At 50.8% G+C, this 23,669-nt stretch overlaps 1 protein-coding gene across 2 annotated transcripts in view; it reads left to right on the forward strand.

The window, feature by feature from the left end:
* Positions 1-21,059, forward strand: part of Grk3 (G protein-coupled receptor kinase 3) — a 101,386-nt gene extending 80,327 nt beyond the window's left edge. For both annotated transcript variants that reach the window (XM_038346277.1, XM_038346276.1), the window contains exons 14-21: positions 5,469-5,535; positions 6,042-6,142; positions 9,151-9,217; positions 10,285-10,380; positions 12,493-12,655; positions 13,765-13,901; positions 15,667-15,780; positions 16,629-21,059. In XM_038346277.1, the coding sequence (XP_038202205.1) occupies positions 5,469-5,535; positions 6,042-6,142; positions 9,151-9,217; positions 10,285-10,380; positions 12,493-12,655; positions 13,765-13,901; positions 15,667-15,780; positions 16,629-16,790 (907 nt within the window). In that variant the 3' untranslated portion in view covers positions 16,791-21,059. The remainder of the gene's footprint in view (positions 1-5,468; positions 5,536-6,041; positions 6,143-9,150; positions 9,218-10,284; positions 10,381-12,492; positions 12,656-13,764; positions 13,902-15,666; positions 15,781-16,628) is intronic.
* The last annotated feature ends 2,610 nt before the right edge of the window (positions 21,060-23,669 follow it).

Below are 23,669 nucleotides of genomic sequence, written 5' to 3' on the forward strand. Positions count from 1 at the left end.
TTCTAAATAGGGAAGTAGAAAGTCCTTGGTGAAATCTTTCCTCTTCTGGGGCAAGAAGTTTTTGTCACAGTCCTTAAGATTCCTGAGGATGGCCACAGGGACAAGTGTGGAGAGAGAAGTGAGAGAGATGGAAGCCAGAGAGTGGGCACAGGTCAGGTGACCAAAATGCCAGACTGCAACTCTTCAAAAGGGAGTCTGGTGGAAGGGCTGCTTCAGGGGAGGGCTGCTGAGATGACTCAGCACAGAAAGACACCTGTCGTCAAGCCTGGGGACCTGGGTTCAATCCCTGGGACCAACATGGTGGAAGGAGAGAACCAACTCCTCAAAGTTGTCCTCTGACCTCTACACATCTTCCCACATGCATGTGCATGCATGTGCTAGCACACACACACACACACACACACACACACAGAGAGAGACAGAGAGACAGAGAGACAGACACAGAGACAGACACAGAGACAGACAGAGACAGAAAGAGAGACAGAGAGAGGTTATATCACATAAGAATCTGTTATATGTGTGGCCATGTAAGCCTCTTGCTTCTCCATGGCCAGTTCCCAGGGTCCCTGACTGCTGACTGCCCACATTGGGGAGGAGTCATGGCCTATGTGGCTAGTGAGCTTTGATGCTTCCTCCCCACTGAGGTTCAGCGCTCAAACCACTCTCTACCATGCTTACTCAGAAGTCCTTCCAGGGAGCTGCTTAGCACTAGAAGCAAAGAGCAGGAAATTAGTTCTGACTCCTGCGATTTAAGCTTGATAAACATTTATTGAGTACTTAAAGCACACGAGGGCCTGATGCAGAGGAGGAGGGGAGGAGGGCTGCCGGAGGAGGAAGAAGGAAGGCAAAAGAGGGGGAGGCTCCCCGGAGGACTGGGAACTGGGAAGCACAGAAGTAGAGGACCCACTTCTGGCGTGGCTGAGTGGGGTGACTTGTGTGGGAGATGGGGCTCTCAGGATGGAGACGATGTGGTGGGGACAGGTGCAACTTGCCACTGGGGCCCACTGAGTGGTAATTACTGTCTCAAGTAGGGTATGTTAGCAGAGGCAATGGTGACCTGGGAGGGCCTCTGTATGCGCCATGGAGCATGGCCCTGTTTCCCGGTGTCAGGGACTGGGGGATTTTTAACAACGGGCTGACAAGGCCTTGTAACCTGCAGCAAAATGATTCTTGAAGCCGCCTGTAGTGTAGAGGAACAGAGTCGTGCCTGAGTTGCAGCAGGAGGGGATGTGAGGGGCAGAACAGTACTGTAGAGTCAGCGTAGACAGTGCAGGGACATCCCGTGCACCTGGATGAGGAAGGGCAGCAGTTTGCTCTTGGGAGGGTGTAGTCAACAGTGCTTCAGGCAGGACCAGCGGTCACAGGGACCGGTCCTGAGCGAGGCCCCAAGGCGCGTCTGCAGAAGGAAGACCCGAGACTAGAGAGATGGCTCAGGGGTGAAGGGCACTCTCGGCTCTTTCAGAGGACCCAAGTTTGATTCCCAGCACCCACATAGCAGCTTGCAGCCATCTGTAACTCCAGTTCCAGGGGCCCTGGCTCTCCTGTTCTCTGGCCTCCGCTGGCACTGCGGGCACAAGGTGCAGGCAGACAACCAGACCCATAAAGTAAAAATGAGGGGATTTGCCATAGAGGCAGGGGAACTAGGCAGGAAGCCATCTTTCACCGGCCGGAAATAACAGAAGATGCCACTCATGGAGCTGCGTCCGGGAGGCTCGGTGCCGCCTTGCGAACCTGTCCGTGTTTAGAGGCCCCTGATGCTGCTCTTCATTGGCCCTGGGAAGTGAAAGTGGGTGGAGCAGGACACTGAGTGAGCAGAGCTTGGGCCTGGGGACCTGCTGCATTCCTGGGGTGACCTTTTCCCTTCCCATCCTATCCTAAGGGCAGCCTCAGCCGCACAGCCAGCAACACTCAGCTGCAACCTCCAGGAACACTCAGCACTCCCTGGGGACAGTTTTAGTTGTCATAGTTTAGGGTGCTTGGGTACTACTTGGGTATCCTAGTGCATAGGAGATTCCCTGTTCCCTTCAGAATTATGGAAATCAAGAACTCTTCCTCTGGGGGAATTCCCCCCCCCCCCACCATATGTCTTCCATCAGGATAGAGCCTGAGAGGAGGTCTGGGGTTAGGGTTAAGTGCCACTGGGGGAAAGGGGACCATTTATAGATATTTCAGTTACTGGCTCAATTCCAAAGGCGTATTTGGTATGGCATACAATCTTCCTTGCATTCTAAAATTAAGTTGTGAGAGTGTTTAATCATATGTCACATTGGTTTGGGCTCAGTGTCAACCCTGTGGATTTGAAGTGTCTGATGTGGGAGTGCGTGGGCTTCCTCAGTTTCCTAAGCAGGTGTGGGGGGATGTGCACAGCCTGACACTATTTAATTAAGAGAGCCGTGCATGCTTTTACTCGGGATGTGGGCTCTCTGTAGTCAAAAGTCGCCCGGAGCTGGGAAGCCTGTCTCTGCACTCTGTGCTGAAGACAGCCGGGAGCTGGACATCTATTTACAGAGCCTGCACCAGGGCACAGCTGCCATCACATGTTCCGTGAGTGCCACTTGTCCTGCTCAAAATGGAGATGTTACTATCTGAAGTTTCTCTTTAACATTTTCCAAAATAGAAAGCCAAGTCCCAGACTTGGTTCACAAAGAGTAATCAAGACTCCATTTGGCAGCTCGTATGTGTGGGGCTGAATACTCAAGTGTTCCTGACGAGATGGCCCAGGGTGGGAGAGCTGGAAAGTCGCTTCCCCTGTTGCCTTGCTGTGTCAGACGTGGACTCACTGAACTTGTAAATGGAGACTGTGGACCTAGGGACAGATGGGTGCTTGGTGGAGGGGCTGAAACGGAACCACGCCAACCAGGTGTTTTTTAATGAGCAGCATTATTTTGGGCTCATGGTCCTGGAAGCCAGGAGTTTAGTGAGAAGCTTGAAGGATTTCCTACAGTGTCATTACAGGATGTGGCCGAGCGGGAGAGGGAAGCCAGATTCACCTTTCTGGCTGGCCCCTCCACAACAGCTTTAATCCTTCCTGGGGTTAGAGCCCTCCTGATGTCACCTTTTAAAGGCCCCCGCCTCACAGGACAGTTAGGACATTTCAGCAGGACTCTGGGAGTGTCCTTCACACTGTGTCAGAGGTCAAGGATGAATGGAGCCTGCTGGCTTTGCACTCACCTGCATGGGCATCCTTAAGTTCAAGGTCCTCTCCAACCCCTTAAACCTTGAGAAACATAGTGGGGTGGAGGCAGTAGGATGGCAGATGGATATGCCACCACTGACTTGGCATCCCTCTGCCTGGACCCCAACGTACTGGTACTTCTGCGGGTTTGTCCAAGAGGGGCTATCCAAGAGGCAGTTGGTGATTCAAAGGACATTGTCACCAGTAACACGCAAGCACTGTCTTCCGTGCTTTGGGCTTTAATTATTTTATGTATTTATCTGATGGTGTCTCGTGTAGTCTATACTTGCCTGGAATTCCTGCATACCTGGGGATGGCTTTGAACCTGGATCCTCTGCTCTTCTGCCTCCCTTGCTGGTTGCACCACCATGCCTGACTTCTGTTTCCTCTTTGAGCGCAGTAACTGCATGTTTCTTCTCCTTGGAAACAAGGTGAAAGGGACATTTCCAGTCAAATCTGTTGAAAGATTATCACACATCCTTGGCTAGTGTCAGTTTCTCTTGTTTGAATTTTTGTTCAATTAGTGCTCTTAGAAGATGGCGTAGCTGTGGTCATTCACCACAGTGCTGGGGCTCCCTCTCTTGTCCAGAGGGAGAAGGAAGGAGTCTAAAGGAAGGAGACTAAAACCTTCCCTCCAGCAGGAATGGCAGCCTAGGACAGATGGAACTGGGACTCACTCCTTTAGAGTTGCTTGGTCACAGCTACCATGCATGGCTGCAGTCGGCCGAGTTGGCCTCAGATGTTTCCCAGAGGATCTTGTGACAGTTTGTCTGACATACCTTGCACATGGGCTTGGTCATGGCAAAGACATGCCTGTCTGTCAGGATACCTGGTCCTAGCCTGTAGCCCTTCATCAGCTTCCAGTACATCACTGGTCCAGGGGTTCTAATGTGCATATTCATAATAGTATTTAATGATAAAGTGTCCTTTGAAAGCTAGCTTCTACAGACTTTCCAGGACACAAAAAATATGGCTCACACTTGAAATCCCAGCACACTGGAAACTAAGGTGGGAGAATGGAAGTGAGTCTGAGGATAGCCTGGGCTACATAGTGAGTTCAGGGCTCACCTGGGCTACATAGACCCCCCTCCACCCATGTGTGTGTGTGTGTGTGTGTGTACTATATAGCACTTTCAGATGTTTATATAAAACTTCACATGAACACATCACAGACACTTGCTGACCCACGCTCACCACAGCAGTGCTCACAATGGTGAGGCTAAGCAGCTAGGCATCCACCAACAAAGGCACGGATGAAGACAATGCAGAATTATGTTCCGCCATCAAGGAAAATGAAGTTAAGCCGTTTGTAGTAACTGGAGCTAATCATATAATGCAAACCGAGTCAGCTCCAGAGACACAAGCATCATGTTGTCACTTGTGGTCCCGGATTTTAATACATGTGTGGATTATAGGAGAGTATTGAAAACTGTGGCTAAAGTGGGGGGGGGGAACAGAGAGAAGGGGAAGCAGAGGGAGAAAAAGAGGAGCAGAGAGAGAAGAGGGAGCAGGGGGAGAGAAGGGGAGCAGGGAGAGAGAAGGGGGAGTAAGGGGAGAGAAAGAGAAGATGTTAACATTATATACACAGCTGAAAATGGCCTGGGGTAACTCTATATGAGAATAATAGCTTGAAAAATAATAAGAAGAAGTATATATAATAAACAACACAGCGAAGAGGAGTCCTCGTGGCTTACCAAGCGCTGCTGGGCTCTGACACTTTACAGCTGACCACAGTATTAGCCCCTACTGTCTGCTGCCACTGTCTTTTGTCTAGATGTGAACATGGAGGCTGAAGGTTTGTGGGAACAGCCAGGTCACATAGACTCCAGCTTTCCTGACTCATCCTGGGTAAAGCAAGACTGGGCCCGCTGGTGCTGTCCTTGTTACTGGGCTGTGTCATGCTGTGCACCCTGGCTTCCAGGCTGATCCGCATTCACTGCAGGAATTCGGTGCAGCCCAGAGCATCGGGCTATTTTAGGAGCTGGATTGCAGAAGTCTGCCACAACTACTGCAGCCCTCACCCTTCCTGACGTGCTGCCTGATGCCTGTGTCCTGCTGGTGACTTTTAGCTGGAGAAGCCTGTCTTACTGTCGTAATGTCACCGCAGTGAGGACCAAGTGTGTGCCCTATCTGGCTCATTCAGGATATGGTCTCTTCTGTGGCTAGGTTTTGTTTTCGGAAATAGCGAATGTTTATCATCTTTGAACTTCTGTACTTTACCCAAATATTAGTCAGTGCCTGTACTAAGTTAGCCAATGCCATGTTTTAATAGAACTTTCTTTTATGTCTACAGCCACAGCCCTTTCAGACAGCATAAAACCAAAGACAAGCACGAGATAGACCGCATGACCCTGACAGTGGTGAGATGATTAAGTGTGGTTTCGTATTCTGTGTCTCACTGTTACTGGCTAAATGTGCTAGGAAAAGCATAAGGTACAGCAGGGCTGGGGAGATGGCCCTGTGGATCAAGAATTTGTCCCACAGAGATGACCGCTGAAGAGAGGAAAATCCACAGAATAAAATATGAAATGTGAAATAAATACATGACGATAAAACCATTCCTAGGGAAGTTTTGAGAGAAACAGATGAGTGGAAGCTCCCGGGCAAATGATGAGATCTGCAACCCAGCAGACAGAATAAGCTGTGGCAGGTGGGGAGCCAGCATGGCCATCAAGTAAACAGAGACTAGCCCTGCCAGCCTGCCGAAGGATTCCAAAACCAATCAGTAACCGTTTTAGATTAATGCTGGCCTGTCATGAATTCAGTTTTAGATAATCTCTTACCCAAGGAGCAGCCTTGACCTCTGGTTGGGTGTGAAGCCACTGTCTTAGGATGGGCCTTTGAAATCTATCTCTTCTCTCCCCAGAACGTGCAGCTTCCGGATGCCTTCTCCCCTGAACTGAGGTCCCTTCTGGAGGGTTTGCTCCAGCGGGACGTGAGCCAGCGGCTGGGCTGCTGTGGAGGCGGGTAGGCTATCTTTCAGAGTCTCCACCCCAAGGAAACCGGTGGTCTTTTATATCCAGACCCTACAAGCCCTCAGCATCTACTGGAGTGGGATCACATGGGCGGGGTGTCGGTTATCCATGCTGTTACCCTTATAATTCTAGACAGAAATGCTCACAGTTTCAGAGGGGTCAGCCTGTCCTGGCTGGAAGCCAAAGCACAGAGGGTCAGTTCTCCATGAGGGTGTAGGCCAGGCTTGTATCTTAGCTGAACTGGAAGCAGAGATGGGGGAACTGGAGGATTTTTTTCAAAGTGAATCTTTTATTGGAGCTCAAACTTTCTTGTTAGAGACTCCAGCCTCCCAACATAGTATTAGCATCTGGGAAAACTGTTCAAACAGAAGCTTGTGAGAGGAGGGAGAATATGGGGGAGGGATGGGGAGGAAGGGGTACAGGAGGGGAGAAGATGAGGTAGGGGGAGGGGAGAGGAGGGGGAAGGGGGAGAGGAAGACAGGAGGGGAGAAGATTAGGGAAGGGGGAGAGCAGGGGAAGGGGAGAGGGGGACAGGAGGGGAGAAGATGGGGGAAGGGGGAGAGGAGGGAAGGGGAGGGAGGGGAAGTTAAGGGGAGGAGATAAGGTAGGGAAGGGGAAGGGAAGGGGAGGGGACAGGAGAGGAGAGAAGATGGGGGAGGGAGGGAGAGAGATTGGACAGGAGGGGAGGGTGAGGGAGGGGAGAGGGTGACAGGCATGGAGGAGAGAGGGACAGGGAGAGATGTGAAGGAAATCGTGAAGGGAAGGGGGACAGATGGGGACCGGAGGGGAGGGGAACAAAGGGGGACAAGAGGAGAGGGGGAGGAAAAGAGAGAGGAGGGAGAGAGGAAACAGAGAGGAGGAGGAGAGATAAGGGATTTTCATTTTTCCTCCCAAGTCCTGTGAGAACTGACTGTGGCCTCTGTCCCTCCTTTCTGGGCCCCATCTTTAACTTCACTATGTCCCCAAGTAGCCCCTTAGAGAGGGGCTGAGGAGTGAATACTGCCCCCACCCAACCAGGCTGATGTCGCAGCTGGGCAGAAGTGCTAAAGGTCTGAGGCTCTGACTTTGTGCTGTCAGGGCTTCTCCAAGACTGGTGTTCCTCAGCTGTAGAGAAGTGTGCCATCTCCCCAGCCTGTGCGTTCTCTTAGCATTCCTATGAGCATTGGCAGAATGATGCCCTGACCTTGTGTGTTATCTGTCTCTCTCCTTTGATTCCTTGTTTTACTCTCTGATCATTTATATCCCCAACCTTTCTATTGATTTTGTTTTTTAAGAAGCTCTTTGGCAAGTTTGGTTTTTCAAATGTCAAACCTTCCAGGGCCTTCAAAGCTTCCTGTTAGAATTCACATCTAGTTGTGGAGACTTGAGGATTCAGGAATGGGAACAATGCTTGTTGTGTGGGTTGAGTGCGCATGTGTGTCTGCGTGTGTCAGTGATTCCACAGAGTTCCAGCACACACACACACATGCACACGCGCACACACACAGAGTCTGGAGGTCAGCACGTGCTCCATCCCCAGAGCAGCTGTCCCGTCACCCACCTGTGCTGCACACCATCCTGTCCATCCCCAGCTACCTTTGGACAGCCCCTTGATGTGTCTGTGTGCTCCACCAAGCAGTTCCTGTGACAGCAGGGAAACGAAGGAGCCAGATTGGACGCCAGCCTCCTCTCTAGTTCCTTCTGTCACGTGTTCAGTCTGCTGTGTGTAAGACAGCAGCAGGTGCAGGTGAAGACAGGACAAGGCCCCTGGAATGTCGCTCCTGAGGACATGGTATCTGCTTTGTCTGGGGCCCTCCATCCATTTCTGAGTACTTATTAAGCGATTTGGGTTGAGGAGGAACCATGAGGGCAGCAGATGCAGCAGTGTGCTAGAGATGGGATACTGAGCAGCATCCTTTGAAGAGAGGCGGGTCATGGGTCTGAGCCATTCAGTCAAACCCGTGACTCGCCTTGCAGAGGGAGGGAGGGCTTGGAGGTGGGACCCCACTGCAGTGACTCAGCAGAGCAGAGAGACTGGAGTCACCAAGGATGGAGGAGGGGGCAGGTGAAGAATAGCTCCGAGGGGCTGCAAGTTCTGGATCTGGGGTCTTGGGTATTCATAGAAAGGATCAGCCCACAGGAACCATTGCTGCTGTGGGGAGATGGGCCTGAACATTTGGATGCTGCTGTGTGTCCTCAGCCTTGATCCTGGCCTTCAAGGAGTTTGTTTATTCAGCTGAAAGGGGGTGAAGGTTCACATTGTGCCATTGGAGTTTGCCATCTAAGTGAATGCTGGAGGCTTCGCAGTCCTGCCCCTTTCCTGTCCTTCTGTCCATCATGGCTGATTGGCATTTGCTGGAGATACTTTAACACTCGGCTCTCCAGCATCACCTCTTCTTCAGTTTTGTGTTGTCATGTGCACCCACACAACACGGATGTACATATGTGTGTCTGTGGGAACTGCCAGGCTGTCTTAAGCTACAGGATGCATCTGGACAAAGGGTATGTCTTCCCAGGTTCAGTGTTGATGCCTCCAGTTGCTGCAGCATTTTCTGTGTTCTCAGAAAGTAACTTCTTGCTTTTTTTTTTCTACACGTGTGTGCACGCGAATCTGCGTGTGCACATGTGTTGTCATGCTTGTGCACATGTCTGCATGTGTGTATGTGAGCCCGAGATTGATGAGTGTCTCCCTTGATTGCTCTCTACCTTGTATACTGGAGCAGGTCCCTCCCCAAAGTTTTCTGGTTGGCCTAGTCTAGCTAGCCACGTGCCAGGGCATCCCCCGTCTCTGTCTCTTGCTACCATGTCAGTCCAGCATTTACACGGGAGCCAGGGATCCAAACTCAGGTTCTTGTGGCTACATGGCAAACACTTTCCCTCCTGGGCTGTTTTCCAGCCTGCAATTGGTTTCTTAATGAACAGGACCGTTCTCTGTGGGAGAGACACACTCTCTGGGAGGTAGCGCAGTACTGGTCACATTTCCCATCTGACCTCTGCAGGACTCTCTCTCCTCTTCCCCAGGGCACAGGAGGTGAAGGAGCACATTTTCTTCAAGGGCATCGACTGGCAGCATGTGTACTTACGCAAGGTATCCCTCTGGGCCCTCTGAGCTCTCTGTCTGTCTCTCTGCTGTTGGCTTCCTAACTCTGCTGCTCCAGGGTCCTCTCCCCGGCCTGCTATGTCTATACATTCTGCCTGGATGCATTGCCGTGTAGGGGACTCCTACTGGGGAGGCTCCTTTTACTTATTTTTCGCACGCGGGCCAGATGTGCCTGATTTTGCATCTGTGGTTCAACCAACCTTGAATGGAAAATATTCAGGAAAAAAAAAAAAAAACACAAAAAAAACCCATAAAACCACTGGTGTGCTCAGCACATGCGGACTCCTGGTGTCAAATGACACAGACTGACCACTATCTGCGAGCATTTACGCTGTCACCTCAAGGTTGAAGTCTATGGAGGATATACACGATATATACAAGTTCTGTGCAAACCCTTGCTGTTGTATGCGAGGGACCTGCTCTTCAGTGGACTTGTAGCCAGGTGATGCCCTGGAAAGGTCCTCTGCAGGTGCTGAGGGGCAGCCATATAAGAATTTTGGAGATATCATCTCAACACATGAATAGAAGGCCCAGGACAGCAGTTGTCTGCCTAATTGGGATATGTATAGAGTCAGACTTCAATATGCAAGGAACGTAGACATTTTCCTAGCCCTATACCATCCTTTCCTGGTTTTTATTTTTCTTTTAACTTTGGTTTTGTGCTAGAGCCGAAACCAGGCCTCTCCACTAAGCCTGTCCTTTTCCGTGCAGCCGTACCCTATCCCCTCCCCTTATTTTAAGCTTTGTTGTGCTTCTCTTTGGTACAGAAACACCCCAGTTGAATTTTTAAGTGTGTTTCTGTGTGAAGCCCAGCTGCAGAGTGATGGCAGTTCCTATGGGGAGGAGGGAATGCCCGCCCACCCTGCCATGCTCAGGTCACCTGGGCAGCCAGCACTGATGAGGGTTTGCAGTGTGACGGCTCAGGATGGTCTGTCCTCTCTGGACGTGTGCTTCCTGAAAACCAGGCTGTGTTCTTTTTATAGACTGTTATCTTGGGCTGGGGGGCATACAGGGCAGCTGATAACTGAGCCCTACCTACTTGTTGGATCTTCTAGTACCCACCACCCCTAATCCCTCCTCGGGGAGAAGTCAACGCTGCTGACGCCTTTGATATTGGCTCATTTGATGAGGAGGACACCAAAGGCATTAAGGTATGCACACTTCCAGGTATGGGATTTCGGCTATATTCACTGTGTATGGAGTGGACTGGGGATCGACTGGAGCCCTTGTACATGCTAGACGAATACTATACCACCAAGCTACACCCCCAACCCTGCACTCACTCTGCAGCCCAGCGGGCTTGAGCCAAAGGTCCTCCTCAGCTTCCCCGCTGCTGGGGTAACAGGCCACCCCACCCTTCTAGCTTGAAGAGAGGAGAATCTATTGCACTTAGCTATAGTCTCAGAATTAGCACCTACATTCAGCAGCAGCAGCCACAGCTTTCTTTTCCCGATCATTTCACGTTGATGAACGACAGAGTGCTCGCTTGCATTGTTATGTGTGGCATTTGCGGTTAGACTCCACCTTGTATCTGAGGCAGGAATAACAACGGGTTCAAGCACAATCCACTCACAGCAGAAGAATCCATGATCTTCGTGCTTCTAAGTCCAGGGCTGTGGTTATCAACCTGTGGTTTGTGATCCCTTTGGGAGTCAAGAGACCCTTGGGCCCCTTAAGACCATCTGCATATCAGATATTTACATTACAATCCATAAGAGTAGCAATATATTGTTATGAAGTAGCAAACAAAATAATTTTATGTTTGGGTGTCAGCTTTAGGAAGGTTGAGAACACTGGTCTAGGATCTGCCTGTGTCAGGAGGGAACACGCACACAGCAGGAATCTCTTTGCACATGCCAATTAAGGGTCCTCTGCATTTTTCAGACTTTGGTGCATGACTCTGTTTTTCCAAATGGTGACAAGACATACTCACAGGGAGAGTGAGTCATGAGGAAGATCACCATCTGTAAAATGCTAAGTCAGCGAGTCACCAGCCTGCCAGCCTGTCATCTGCCCTGACTCTGGTGGCTTAGCCTAGCCCCTGCTCTTCTCTGCTGCCGGAGTTTATCCCGGCAGGGCCAGTTACTCAGTTTCCCACCTGAAAGCCCCCTCCAGCCACAGTGATGGTTCTGCATGCCAAACCCACACCTGCTACCTGGAGAGTGAATGGCAGGCTCTGTGACTGAGTCTGGCAGGGGCTGTCACAGGGACACTCAGAACAGGAGTGCTGGGGACAGAGTGAAGGTAGAGCCTAGTAGAGCCTGGAGGGAGATGAGGCCTGGAGGAGAGGCAGCTGTGAGCAGGGGCAGCTGGCCGAGCCGCGGGCTCCTGGAGTGGAGGCCGCCGGGAGACCATGGGGTGTTACAGGAGCTGTAGTAAAGCCACCATCTCCTGGACCGCCAGGGCAGCCTGCCTTAGAGGGCAAAACAAAGGTGTTTAAGACAAAGACAGTGATGCCAAGAAGTGCACACACCCGTCACTGTGGCTCCCGGGCTGGGAGCCTGCTCTCCAGCCACTTGTGTTTAAACATTCGTCTGTGCACGGTGCTGGTGTTGGGAGGTCCTGCGATGGCTGCTGACCCGGCCTGCAGCCCGCTTTCCCGCTTTCCCGCTTTTCCATACCATGTGAGGGAAGTTGGTCAGCCAGCCCAGCTTTTCTCCCTTATTGGATTTTGAATACTATGCAGACCCTTGTCCCCATTTTTTTTTTTATAAATACGGCACCCACAGCTGAAAGTCTACTTGGCTGCCGAGAGTCTCTTACTGTTTCTAAATAAAACACAGTGTGTGGGGCTGGAGGAGCACACAGTCAAGTGTTTGCTGCACATGAGCGCCTGAGTTCAGAGCCCTAGCATGGGAGTAAAATTAGGCACACTGATGCACACTCATAACCCAGCAATGAGAAGTGAAGGGGAGCAGAGACAAGAGGAAGCCTGATGTCGTTAGTCCGTAAGCTCCAGGTTCAGTAAGAGAGACTGTCCCCCACGTATAAATACATAAATATGCTGTATTAGAGAAAGACACTACTCACACAGACACATGCACCTTCATACACATGTACATACACAGGACCACATACACCACATACACATGCATACAAACAAACTTTAAAAGTCAACGTAAGTTCATTTTCATTGACAAAATTTACCCTAGTGTTATTGAAGACCAGGCCCAAGCTGCCTGGCCTGGGGCCATGGAGAAGCCTTCCCTGGTGTGGCCATGGGAGGCACTAGAGCGTGTGTTCCCCTATCCTTACACACCCAGCTCTTGGACTGCGATCAGGACCTCTATAAGAACTTCCCACTGGTGATCTCTGAGCGCTGGCAGCAGGAAGTGGTGGAGACCATCTACGATGCCGTCAACGCCGATACGGATAAAATCGAGGCCAGGAAGAGAGCTAAAAATAAGCAGCTTGGTCAGGAGGAAGGTAAAAGGCTATGGGGCTCACTGTCATCAAGTGCTTCCCAGCATAGGAAACAGCGTGCCGGGCTTGGGTTTCACGTGGATTCAAAGGGCTGAGTCCATTTTCTTGAAGCATCCAGTCTCCAGGCAGATGGGAATGAACACTGAGGGAGGCATTGCTATCTGCGTTCTGGGGTCTCCCTGCTCCTGGGACTCGGGGAGGGGGGCAGCCTTGAGAATTTAGTCCTTGAAGATAGGGCATTACAGAGTCAGGAACAGACCCAGTGAGATTCCAGATGTCTCGGTGACAGGAAAGTACAGTCCCGGCACCTGTGTCCAGGACAAAGGCAGAACCAAATGTGTTTTAACTCTACCCAGAAATGCAACCTCGTGTCAGAAGGGCAGCTCTGTGGGCCCCCCCCCACCCGCCTTCCTCTGCTGTCTTTTACTTTTTCTCCATCTAAAGGAACATGTGGGTTTCATCCTTTCAAGGGTTGCCTGACTGTCTCCAGATTGTACATTCCCAAGGGCAGGCAGATTTTTGTCTCATCTTTATGGTTGTTCCTCCGTGGGCCCACCAAACACAGATCCATGCCTATGGCATCGTGGGTAGACTGATGGATGAGTGATTTTTACCACATTGTGAAATGCCCCCACTTTAAAGACTCAGTCAGTGTGAGTCTGAGCTGTTTAACTCCGCTGTCTTTGAGGGCGGTGAGCTGAGGATGAGCCTGCAGTGACTGCCACTTTAACCTTTGAGGGGAAAGGCCTAGCTTCAGAAGAATTTATAGGACAGAAGTGGATTAAGGGACAGTTCCCTCCAGTGGTAACGGGACTTTGGAGAGAATTCATGATTAAACAGTCTCTTATTTAGTAGTTTGGGAACAAAATTTGTCTGGTCTGAGTTGCCAGTACGTACTGCAGGTTCAAATGCCAAGAATCAAGGTTTGAACTCAGAGCCTGGAACCTTCTGAGCTTCTACATCCCAGTCCCGTGTTTTCAAAAACTGAGATCATGATGTTTAAAAAAAAAAAGAATTGCTTTTGTAGAAACGTTTGCCCCCTCTCCAGCCCCAAAGCGTGTCATTAGTGGTGTTAGCTCAGGACCTGAGTGACCCTGTGTCTCCACCCTCAGATTATGCCCTGGGGAAGGACTGCATCATGCATGGGTTCATGCTGAAGCTGGGCAACCCCTTTCTCACGCAATGGCAGAGGCGCTACTTCTACCTGTTCCCCAACAGACTGGAGTGGAGAGGAGAGGGCGAATCTCGGGTGAGTTTTAGGCATGGCACCTGCACAGCTCTGGGACGCTGGGGCTCTGGGGCTCCCTCACACTGCCTCCTGCCTGTATCTCTTGTGTCTCAGAAGCAAGGGTTGCTATGGTCTAACTTTTTGTGTCCATGTCAAGTTTCTTCCTGGAATAAAGACACAGGTGTCCTTTGAAAGACAGAGTCCCGAGTGCAGCAGCCTTACGGAGTCATGGAGGCTGAAGAACAGAAGGTGGGATAGGAGAAGAGCAGAGAGGGCAATTCCAACTCATGGCTCGCAGGACTCAGGACACTCCAAGGTGCCTCTCTGGGCCTCAGTTTCCTCACTGAGAAGTGGGAGACACAGAAAGCCTCACAGCTCCCATAATTAGGGCACGCTAACCCGAGGCCAGGCGCGCCATAAACAAACTCAGTGGTTAGCAGCTTGCAGGGTCCAACCCCAATTTACCAAAAGGCATCCAGGGCAGCCAAGGGCACAGCCAGCCTGCTGTGGGTGGAGAGGGCTGTTGACCCCGGTATGTCTTGGTCTCTCCCCAAGTCAGATCAGATGAAATGTCACCCATGGGACCTGTTTAGGGTGGCAAGGACGCTGACCCAGGCTGTCTGCCCTCTGCTGGGAATCTCAATCCCTCAGACCCTTTCTCAAGCTAATGGTAGCAAAGGGACAAGGCAGGCTGCTTCATTAAACACTCTCCGTGTGAGATACCCAGAAAGGAACCCACCTGGGTGGATGGTGTGTGGTCTGCTGTGAGGCGGGGCAGGGTTCATCACTGTGAGTGTGGCCGTGGTCCCTGGGGTCAGGACATGGTTGGAATTAGGAGTCTGGAATGAGGATCAGCAGCCTCTCAGCGTCAGAGGACCCGAGCGGGAGGCTCAGCTCTGCTGTCTTGACTTGGAGTCATGGTTTTTGTGAACTGCTCCTTATGAACAGTGGCAGTAGCCCGTGGTCACTTCCCGGTTGTGTCACAGGCCCTTTTACAATTAAAACCTCTTAGATTTGAGCCTGAAATCGGGTGTCCTATGAGTGCACCTAGATGCAGCTCTGTGCTGGCAGGTAGTGAAGTATCTTCCCAGAGCCTGGGCAGGCAAGCCTCTCAAGCCTCGCTGTGCAAGGCCAAAGCAAACTGTCGCAGTTGCAACAATGTATCTTTTATTATTACTTTTATTTTCTTTGGACATTCAGTATTCTGTGTGAAGCTAGGCAGTCCGGAGGTAGATCTGTAAGAATGAACAGAGGGACAGACAGCGTGGGAGTTTCTCAGGTTTTCCACTCCACATTCCTTAGAATGTATTAAAATATAAACAAACAAACACCACCCCCATGGAACCACAGTGCGGCCTGCTGAGCCTTCACACTAGATCTGCTGTGAGGATCCTGCAGGATCGCCTCCTGTATTTAGGTCTTTCAGATGTGGATCTAGTGTCTTAGCCCATCCACGCCTTAGCTGTCACCCACCACCGGTCACTGATTTCCTGCTGATGGCTAGACAGCGCCAGATGTCCCTGCCATGTGGCCCTGTACTTTCATGGCTTCCCACAACCAACACTGTAATCCAGAACCCTGGGCGATGGGCCCTCACAGAAGCAGTGCTTCCTTGGTTACTTTGAAGTTTTTTGTGTCCTTTGTAGCCCTTCTCCTCATTTCTAGAATATCAGCCAAGAAAGAAAAAAAAATGTCATTGGCTTTTGAAAATTCACCCTTTAATTTGCCATAAGAGATCACAAAGTAGCAAAGTGATTAATTATTCACTTTTCCCATTTGTATTTAGCAAAATTTACTGACCATGGAACAGATCTTGTCGGTGGAGGAGACCCAGATTAAAGACAGAAAGTGCATTTTATTCCGAATAAAAGGAGGGAAACAGTTTGTCTTGCAATGCGAGGTGAGTTTTTTATTGGCATTCTCTGGAATAACAACAGACAGAGATGGGTGGGTTCCCAGGACTCTTGCCAGGTCCCCAAGCTCCTCCTTGCCTCTCTCACAGACTTAGCTGTAAGGTTTAGGTAAATTAAGTCCGGCCAACTATCACAGGTAAATTTGTGTTAGCGGAGAGGATAGTTGAGTCTGGGAACTGCCTGGGGCAGGCAGAGCTGGAGTCTGCTCTCCCAGCTAACTTACCTCTCTGATCTCTGAGATTCCAAAAGGGCTTTTCCAGGGGGACTGTCTTTGTTTTTCTCTGAGTTGTACGGTAGCTCAAGTTTCATCATTTTATACTTTTCTTTGGTGTACTAAGGTGTGTGCACACATGTGTTTTCACAGGGTGAAGGGAGAGGAACTGGTAGAACAAGGACACCCGTTAGCTTGTTGTTGAGACAGGGTCTTGCTACGTAGTCCAGGCTGGTGGGGAACCCGGGACTCTTGTGACTTGGCTTTCCCAGTATTGGAATTACAGGTGGACACAGGAACTTCAGAACTACCTTAGACATGTGAGAGGGTGTCTTACCGTATCAGGACCCTCTCCCCCTGTTCATTATTCTATAGGCTGCAGTTTTAGGACCCAGAGAAAATCCCCAACTAGATTAAAGCAGTAGATAGGATACAAGAGATGCACTGGGAGAGCCCAGATCTGACTCTCTGAGTTTCTCACCACGCTGCAGGGGACCTGAAGCTAGAAGCAAAGCTTCAGGGCTGACAGGCAGGATGTGTCCTCTTTCAGGCTCCAAACACTTTTGTAGATACTGTTGGCAGATGGGTAGACAGGTCCCAATTCCTGCATGTTTCTCTGTGCAGAGTGACCCCGAGTTTGCACAGTGGCTAAAGGAGCTGACGTGTACCTTCAATGAAGCCCAGAGGCTGCTGCGCCGTGCCCCCAAGTTCCTCAACAAACCCCGAACCACCATCCTGGAGCTCTCCAAACCACCACTGTGCCACAGAAACAGCAGCGGCCTCTAAACCACAGAGCAGCAAGGCCCGCAGGAGGGGCCCCGGCTCTTCAGTCCAGGAGTGGAATGGAGCCACGGGGAGCCGTGTGGAGCTGAGACACAACGGTTCTGAGCACCGGGCTGCTCCAGGCTGGGGATGCCCACGACACCAAGGTGGCCTTGCAGGAGTTGGGACAACCTCTGGGCTGGCCTGTCCACAATAGAAATTACTGAAGAAGCAGAAGGCATTTTTCTGCATACCCACTTACTTTGGTACCCATGGCCTCAGAACAGGAAATGACCTTTATCACTCAAGCGTTTGTGTCTGGCGTCAAGCCTGTCTGGGACCACAGTGTCTGGGGCTGTAGTAGCCTGTCCTAGGCACTGATGTATCTGAGTGCCTGCCTGGAGTTTGGGGGTGTGTGGCTCCAAATCCTGGAGGAGGCACAGTAGCCTAGGGTCTCTGTAGGTCAGGGATAACTCCTGTTTGTCCCAGAGGTGATGAGGTAGCACTGTACCACATACACTGGCTGCTTCTAGTGGCTCTGCTCTAAGGATGCCAGTCAGAGAGCAGAGGTAGGAATGTCCCGTTGAGGATTGCTGTGGCATCCATCATGGTCACCTGGTCAACACGACCAGAGGAGATGCCCCAGGACTTCAGGTCAAGCAGGATGTAGGTAACCTACCAGGCAGTGCATGCACGCGCTTGGGGTCTCCATGAGGGGCAGGTCTATGACAGAGTCGTGCTCCCTCTGCCAGGCCTGGGAAGCATATCCGAGGACATGCCTAAGGCAGAGGAATATAATTTATAATGAACTCACACTGATGGGTGGCAGTGTCCGGCGGTCTCCCGTGCGCCCTGGCATGCCCCACATCCTTCTGTCATTGATGCACTGTGCACTGGGTTATTCTCACGGGGGCGGCAGTTTGCCCAGCACCCTTCCCCTGAAAGTTCCTTCCTCCACCGCTGCCCCGAATAAATCCTGGGTTCTTGTGTCACCGCACTGAAACAGAAGTCCTTGAAGGGCTCCGCGGACTTGTCCAGCTCCTGGGGGCTGTGTTTCTAGATGAACTGCTGAGCACGTAAGAACCCTACATTGAAGCTCTTTGCATTCTGTCCTAGGTCTTTCTGACAGTTCCCAGTGTGTACCCTTGTGTTTCTATGCTGGGAAAATAAGGCGTTTATTTATTTATTTTTAACATTGCAATGATCTTTTGAGAGTTTGGAAGATAATTTACCTGTTATTATGCAGGTGTGTGGGGGAGTTGTGGGGCTCAGTGCCCAACTCGTTGCCCATTCAGGGTTCGAGTCAACACCCATGTACCACTGTTCACTGCCTCTAGTGTGGGAATGTGGCTGCAACCTAGCACAGGCACCCTGCTTGCTTAAAGAGAATGGTATTCAGATTCTATTGCACACGTAGTTAAGTATTGGTGTTACTGGGTGGGTGTGGCTGGGGTGGGCAGCTCACACAAGCTCAAGCAGACCTGCAGGGGTGGGAGCTGCATCTCTGGCCTTTTCAGGGGGTATACAGTACCCTCTAGCAATCGTAGTGGCTCGACCCCAGCCAGTGTTGGGCTAGCCAGACTAAATTTTGTGTTGGGGTTATAGCTGTACCAAAGGGTTTTTTGAGGCGGCAGAGGATTATGGGTTCCTGTGCCTGCACGGTGTTGGGCCACACTCTCACAGACATAGTGTGTTACCGCCTTGGCTGAGTCCGTTTGAAGACTCCTTTCCGTTTTAGAAAGGAATTGTGTGTGTGGAGAGGCTCTCCCCAGAGCCCCCTGCCTCAGACTTACTCCAGGTAAACCAGTTTATCCCCTCAACCCCATTTCCCTCATGAGGACACAGCTGAGGGAGGGCAGATGGCCCTTGCAGTAGGTCCTCAAGATTCCCATGGCGGGTGATGGATCCTCAGAGGCCGTCTTTCCACCCAAGCACACGGTGACGGGGTAGCCTGAGCCCACAGGGTGGAGGGAAAGCTGCTGAGTTTACAAAGCTTGGCTGTTTGAGACTTTCTGTCACGTTGGTGGATCCCCAGATGCCAGAGGCTTCCGTACATTAACAGAACGAGCCCGTGTGTTCTCCTGATTCCAGTTTCTGGGGAAGAGTACTTAACACGGTCGAAGACATTCCAGGTGATGCTGTTTTAATACAATTCTGTTCTAAGCAGCCTCGGTTTCATAAACAGACTGTTAGATCGCTTTAAAGCAGCCATGTGACTCACGCTAAATTGAAGCCTTTGGCAAACCCCTGTTTATTTGTTTATTTTTTTTTAACCTAAAGTACCCTCTTGCTCCTGGGCTCCATGCTCGTGCCTCCAGGACATGGTTAAGTGTGATACTTCGGCAAAGCCTGTAGAAATTGTCTCACTGTCATGGTTGACAGGGGAACCTGTCTCACTGTTGACACAGGGGCCTGCACACTGATGGCTCCATTGATTGATATTACAAACTGAAAAACCAGCAGCAAGTGCAGTGTGGATGGTGGCTTACTGGGGAGAGATGATAGGTCTTTCAAGAAAGACAGCATTGGACAGACTTGATGCACCACCATCATGAGCCCAGCCTTGATTGACAGAGGCAGGAGGCTTATGAGTTTGAGGCTAGCCTGGGCTACATAGCATGGCCTTGCCCTCAGAACACCAAGGGCTTGGGCAGTAGCTTTGGGACCACACTCTTGCCTCACATGTTTATGGTTCTCCAGCGGGGGTGGAGGGTGGACAGCCAACTGTTAGCCACCTAATAAGACTTAGCCTGAGTAGCCCCTTGACCTTAGCCATGTTGCTATTCGAAGCAGCTATTCTGGGGCCCCACTAGCCATGACTGTTCACCAGTGGGCAGCGTGGCAAAAGGGTCAGAGCTCCCCAGGACAAGAGCTAGTCTGTTTCATATTCCTGAGAGGCCAGTGGAGTCTGTGGTGGGATCAGGGCAGGCGGAGAAGGTTTGCTTGGTCAGCTGATGGAAACCAGACTCTCGGGCATGAAAATGCAACAAGGAGTGATGGACACTAGAGGGAGACCCCTGGGAATTCCCAAGCCATGAGTTCCCGAGGCCGAGTGGCTCCCCTCATCTAGGCGTCATGCGTTCTTCCCTGGACATTCCCAGGAAGGTCCCTCATCAGTGGTATATCCCTGGACGCCGAGTCTGTCACCTTACACTGTGTAGCCCGGGCAGAAGGAGACAGTGCCTGGGTCACTGCTACTGAATGTGCTGCCGGGGTTGGGGGCGGTGTCCCAGGATGGCGCCAGGGCCTTTCTGCGTGTTTAACTCCATTTCCACTTTGAACTTTGACAAATTTTCAAAAAAAAAAAAAACAAAAACAAAAAACAAAATTTCCTTTCCCGAGTGAGGTTGACCTGAAAGTTGCTCACGTTTGTGTTAACAGGATTGTTTTACTTTATTCAGGCCTCATTCTCATCTGCTTGTTTGTTGCTCTGGAATGAAGAAAGCTGAGCTGTAAGCCTCCTCTCCTCAGTTGTGATGGCCCTTAAGGTTTTCCTTGTTGATTCACTTTTGTTTACTTAAATAAGAGAGAACTGAGCCCAGCATCTCATATCCCACAGCCTTAGTATTCAGGACACCGAGACAGGAAGCTGGCAAGTCCCAGGACAGCCTTAGAACTAAGTAACTAACAGAATCAGAGTTGTTGCTTTCTGACCCCAAACAAGTGTGAGCACTCTGCCAGCAGCGGGGAGGTGGTGTGTCCTGAGACGTGGCGGAAAGTGGGTTCAAAGTGTGGGCTTTCAGGAAGAACAAAGACCTTCTCATAATTAGTCCAAACCAGTGGCATAGAGGACCTCCCCAGCGGGGGGGTCCTTTCTGAAACAAGTACCTAGCCTTCTTCCCTTTTCGTTTGGCCCTAGAGATAAAATGTCTTTGAAGGTGGGGTGGGGGTGGAGCGATCATTCCAATCGTCAACTGTGATTTGTCCGTTTGTTTGTTTCCTTGGTTGTTTACCTGCCCTTGGTGGTACGTATTGCATGTGGTTTATAAACTCAACACTGGCCTTTTTTTTTTTAGTTCTGTTATTAAATTATATTTTTCTATGTTCTAGGTAATAGCAGTCCTGGCTTTTTCTGGGTAACAGAGATGGATGGACCTGTAACTATGAGACAAGAGTTCTATTTTAGCACAAAAAGCATTTTATATTATTTATTGAATTCATATGTGTGTTCCCATGGAAACCATCTGTATTTTACTGCTCCTTGTGATCTGTATAGTTTGTTATTTAAAGAGAGATGGCAGCCTTTTGTGTTGTTGAAACAATAAAGCTGAGCTCCGACGAGCAGCAGCGTGAGGTTGATGTCTCAATTCTCTGGCTTGGACTGTCCTCAACTGCGGTGTGCACGTGGGTTTATAATGCATCACGGGTGGCTTGCAGAAGATTGATCTCCTGTCCCTCCTCCTTAAAAGGCACTGAGAGTGCTGTGCCCAGGCTGACTACCAAACATTTCAGAGAATGACCTCCCGTCACTCCATCAAGATGCTGATCTGGTTTCAAAGCCAGCCCTGTGTGTCTGCCCTGTAAGCTGGGTGAATAGAGTTCTTCTCTAGCCAGCATGGCCTCCTGGGACCATGGATGTCCAGCATACTTCAGCCTTCTTGCTGTGTGCTGTCCCCCTCGGTCTTAATGGCTTCCATGTACAGTAATCCATCGCACGAGCACAGCCCTCTTTCCCTGTCTCTTACGCACGGCAAGTTGTATGTTAGAACTGGTTCGGAGAGGGGCTCGTTTTGCCGGGGTATTCTTACCCCTTTCTGTTCAGTGCTTGCCACTTTAAACCAGAACCCATGCCACGGCTGCCTGAGCAGGACTGTCTGCTGTGGGCCCATGCCAGAGGCCCGTGCCTCCTGTCTTTGAGCTGGACAGGAGATGCCCTGTATCTTGCTGATTTGGTAAGAAATGAAGTTACCACTGACCTGGCCAGGTCACTACTGAGACTCCCTGGAGTGTCTTGGTGCTGACTTTAAAACTCATCAGCCAAATAGCCGTCAGGAGACCCCAGTCTGGTGACCCTGGTCTGGTCTGTGCAGCCGCCCTGCGGGCACAAGATATCACCTTGTGAGTCGTAGATGTACACGTCTGTAACCAAGGCTGAAGAGCTCCTGGCCCTCGGGAATGCCATGCAAACGCCATCACCCCTGAACTGGCTTCTCTCCAAGGACACTCAACTCAGCCCACAGCCGGTCACTTTGAATGGCACAGCTTGTGTTTTCTGTTATGTGTTGTATGTGTGTGTATTGTCCCCTGGACTTTGCTTTTACTATGGGAGAAGCTTGAATATATTCTTCAGGCTGTTTGAAGGTAGTCTCAAGCCTAGACTATCGATGTGGTGAGACAGTCATGAGGCGTGTCACCGCATGGGATGGAGAAGCAGACCCTCAGGGTTCTAACCGGGAAAACACGCACACATATCAAGCAGAGCAGTGGGGTAGGCCACCCGCAGCAGTCGCCACACAGTCTGAGCACTTGTATGTGATTGCTTCCCTCAAGTTGCCCACCGTGCATTTGTGTTACGCGTGTGAAGCCCAAGAGTCCCCTCCTTGACTGGACCCTTAGGCTTGCGAGTGTCTGACTTGGGACCAGCACAGAAACTGGGTCCGTCCTGGTGACCTTTGGGTAGGAAAAGAAGGAAATTGGTGTATTTTGTCCTCCCCACAGTAGCTTTAGGTCAGCTGTCCCCTCAGCTGTCAGTGTCACTCCCTCTACTGTACATGGCTTTCCTTGTCTCCTCCATTTCGGTCTGAGAGGCTGGCCCTGCCTCTGGCCCCTCAGGTCTCCCTCTCCTAAGTGCTGCTGTGACTGTCCAGAGACCCTTTAATCCTCTACACTTGGTGGACAGTTTGAGAAGCCTTTCAACTCCTGGTGTCACACATGAGCATCTGTCCTCATGTGCTGGTGTCACGCACGCACATCTGTCCTCGTGTGCTGGTGTTACGCATGCGCATCTGTCCTCGTGTGCTGGTGTCACGCACGAGCATCTGTCCTCATCTGCTTCCTATTGCTCTATAAACACCATGACGGAAGGCAGCCTGGGGAGGGAAGGGCTTCATTTATCCTAGACTCTCAGGTCACAGTGCATCACTGAGGGAACTTAGGGCAGGACCTGGAGGCAGAGGCCACAGGGGAACATTGCTTACTGGCTTGATCCCCATGGCTTCCTCAACCTGCTTTCCTATACACCCAGGACCATCTGCCTAGGGATGACACCACCCCATGGGAGGACCCACAGTGGGCTGGATCCTCTCATGTCCATTGTTATGCAAGAAAATGCCCCATATGTTTGTCTTATGTTTTGGGGACATTTTCTCAGTTGTGAGTCCCTCTTCTCTGGTGACTCAAGCTTGTGTTCAGTTGGCAAAAACCCAGGCACCAAGGGCCTTGATGCTGTTAGTGCACAGTGTTGAGTTTGTGGCAATTTGATGTAATATGCTGTGACAAGGTGGGACTCCCCCAAAGTCCGCCCCTTCCCAAGCCTGGGATGGGAATGTCAAAGAAGCAGGTTCTGAACCTTGATACTATGGACCTAAGAGATCAAGTGACTCATTGAGGGGCCACCAGGTGTTGTGGGAAGTGAATCCACAATCCAGGGTCTCCAGACACTGCTGCAGATCCCTTAGGTACCAAAGGAGGCAAAATTGCTTCCAGCTGAAAGCCACCAGTTTACAAGAGGGTGGCTTTTGCCATGTTGAGGTTAAGACTGGGCCTGACTCCATGGGTGAGTGTTGAGGTCAGGTTTAGTGTCTGGAGCCTTGACTTTTCTGAGATGGTGTGAGCTCATGTGATTACAGTCGCCAAATCTTCAGGCCAAGAAATCAGCATGGGACCTGACTCCTAGAGTTCACGCTGCCCTGAGCCAAAACTGAAGGAGCTGTGGCCATTAAATGGTGGGAGGGGACCTGCCCA

Source organism: Arvicola amphibius, chromosome 10 (assembly GCF_903992535.2).
Source record: "Arvicola amphibius chromosome 10, mArvAmp1.2, whole genome shotgun sequence".
Classification (NCBI taxonomy): Eukaryota; Metazoa; Chordata; class Mammalia; order Rodentia; family Cricetidae; genus Arvicola; species Arvicola amphibius.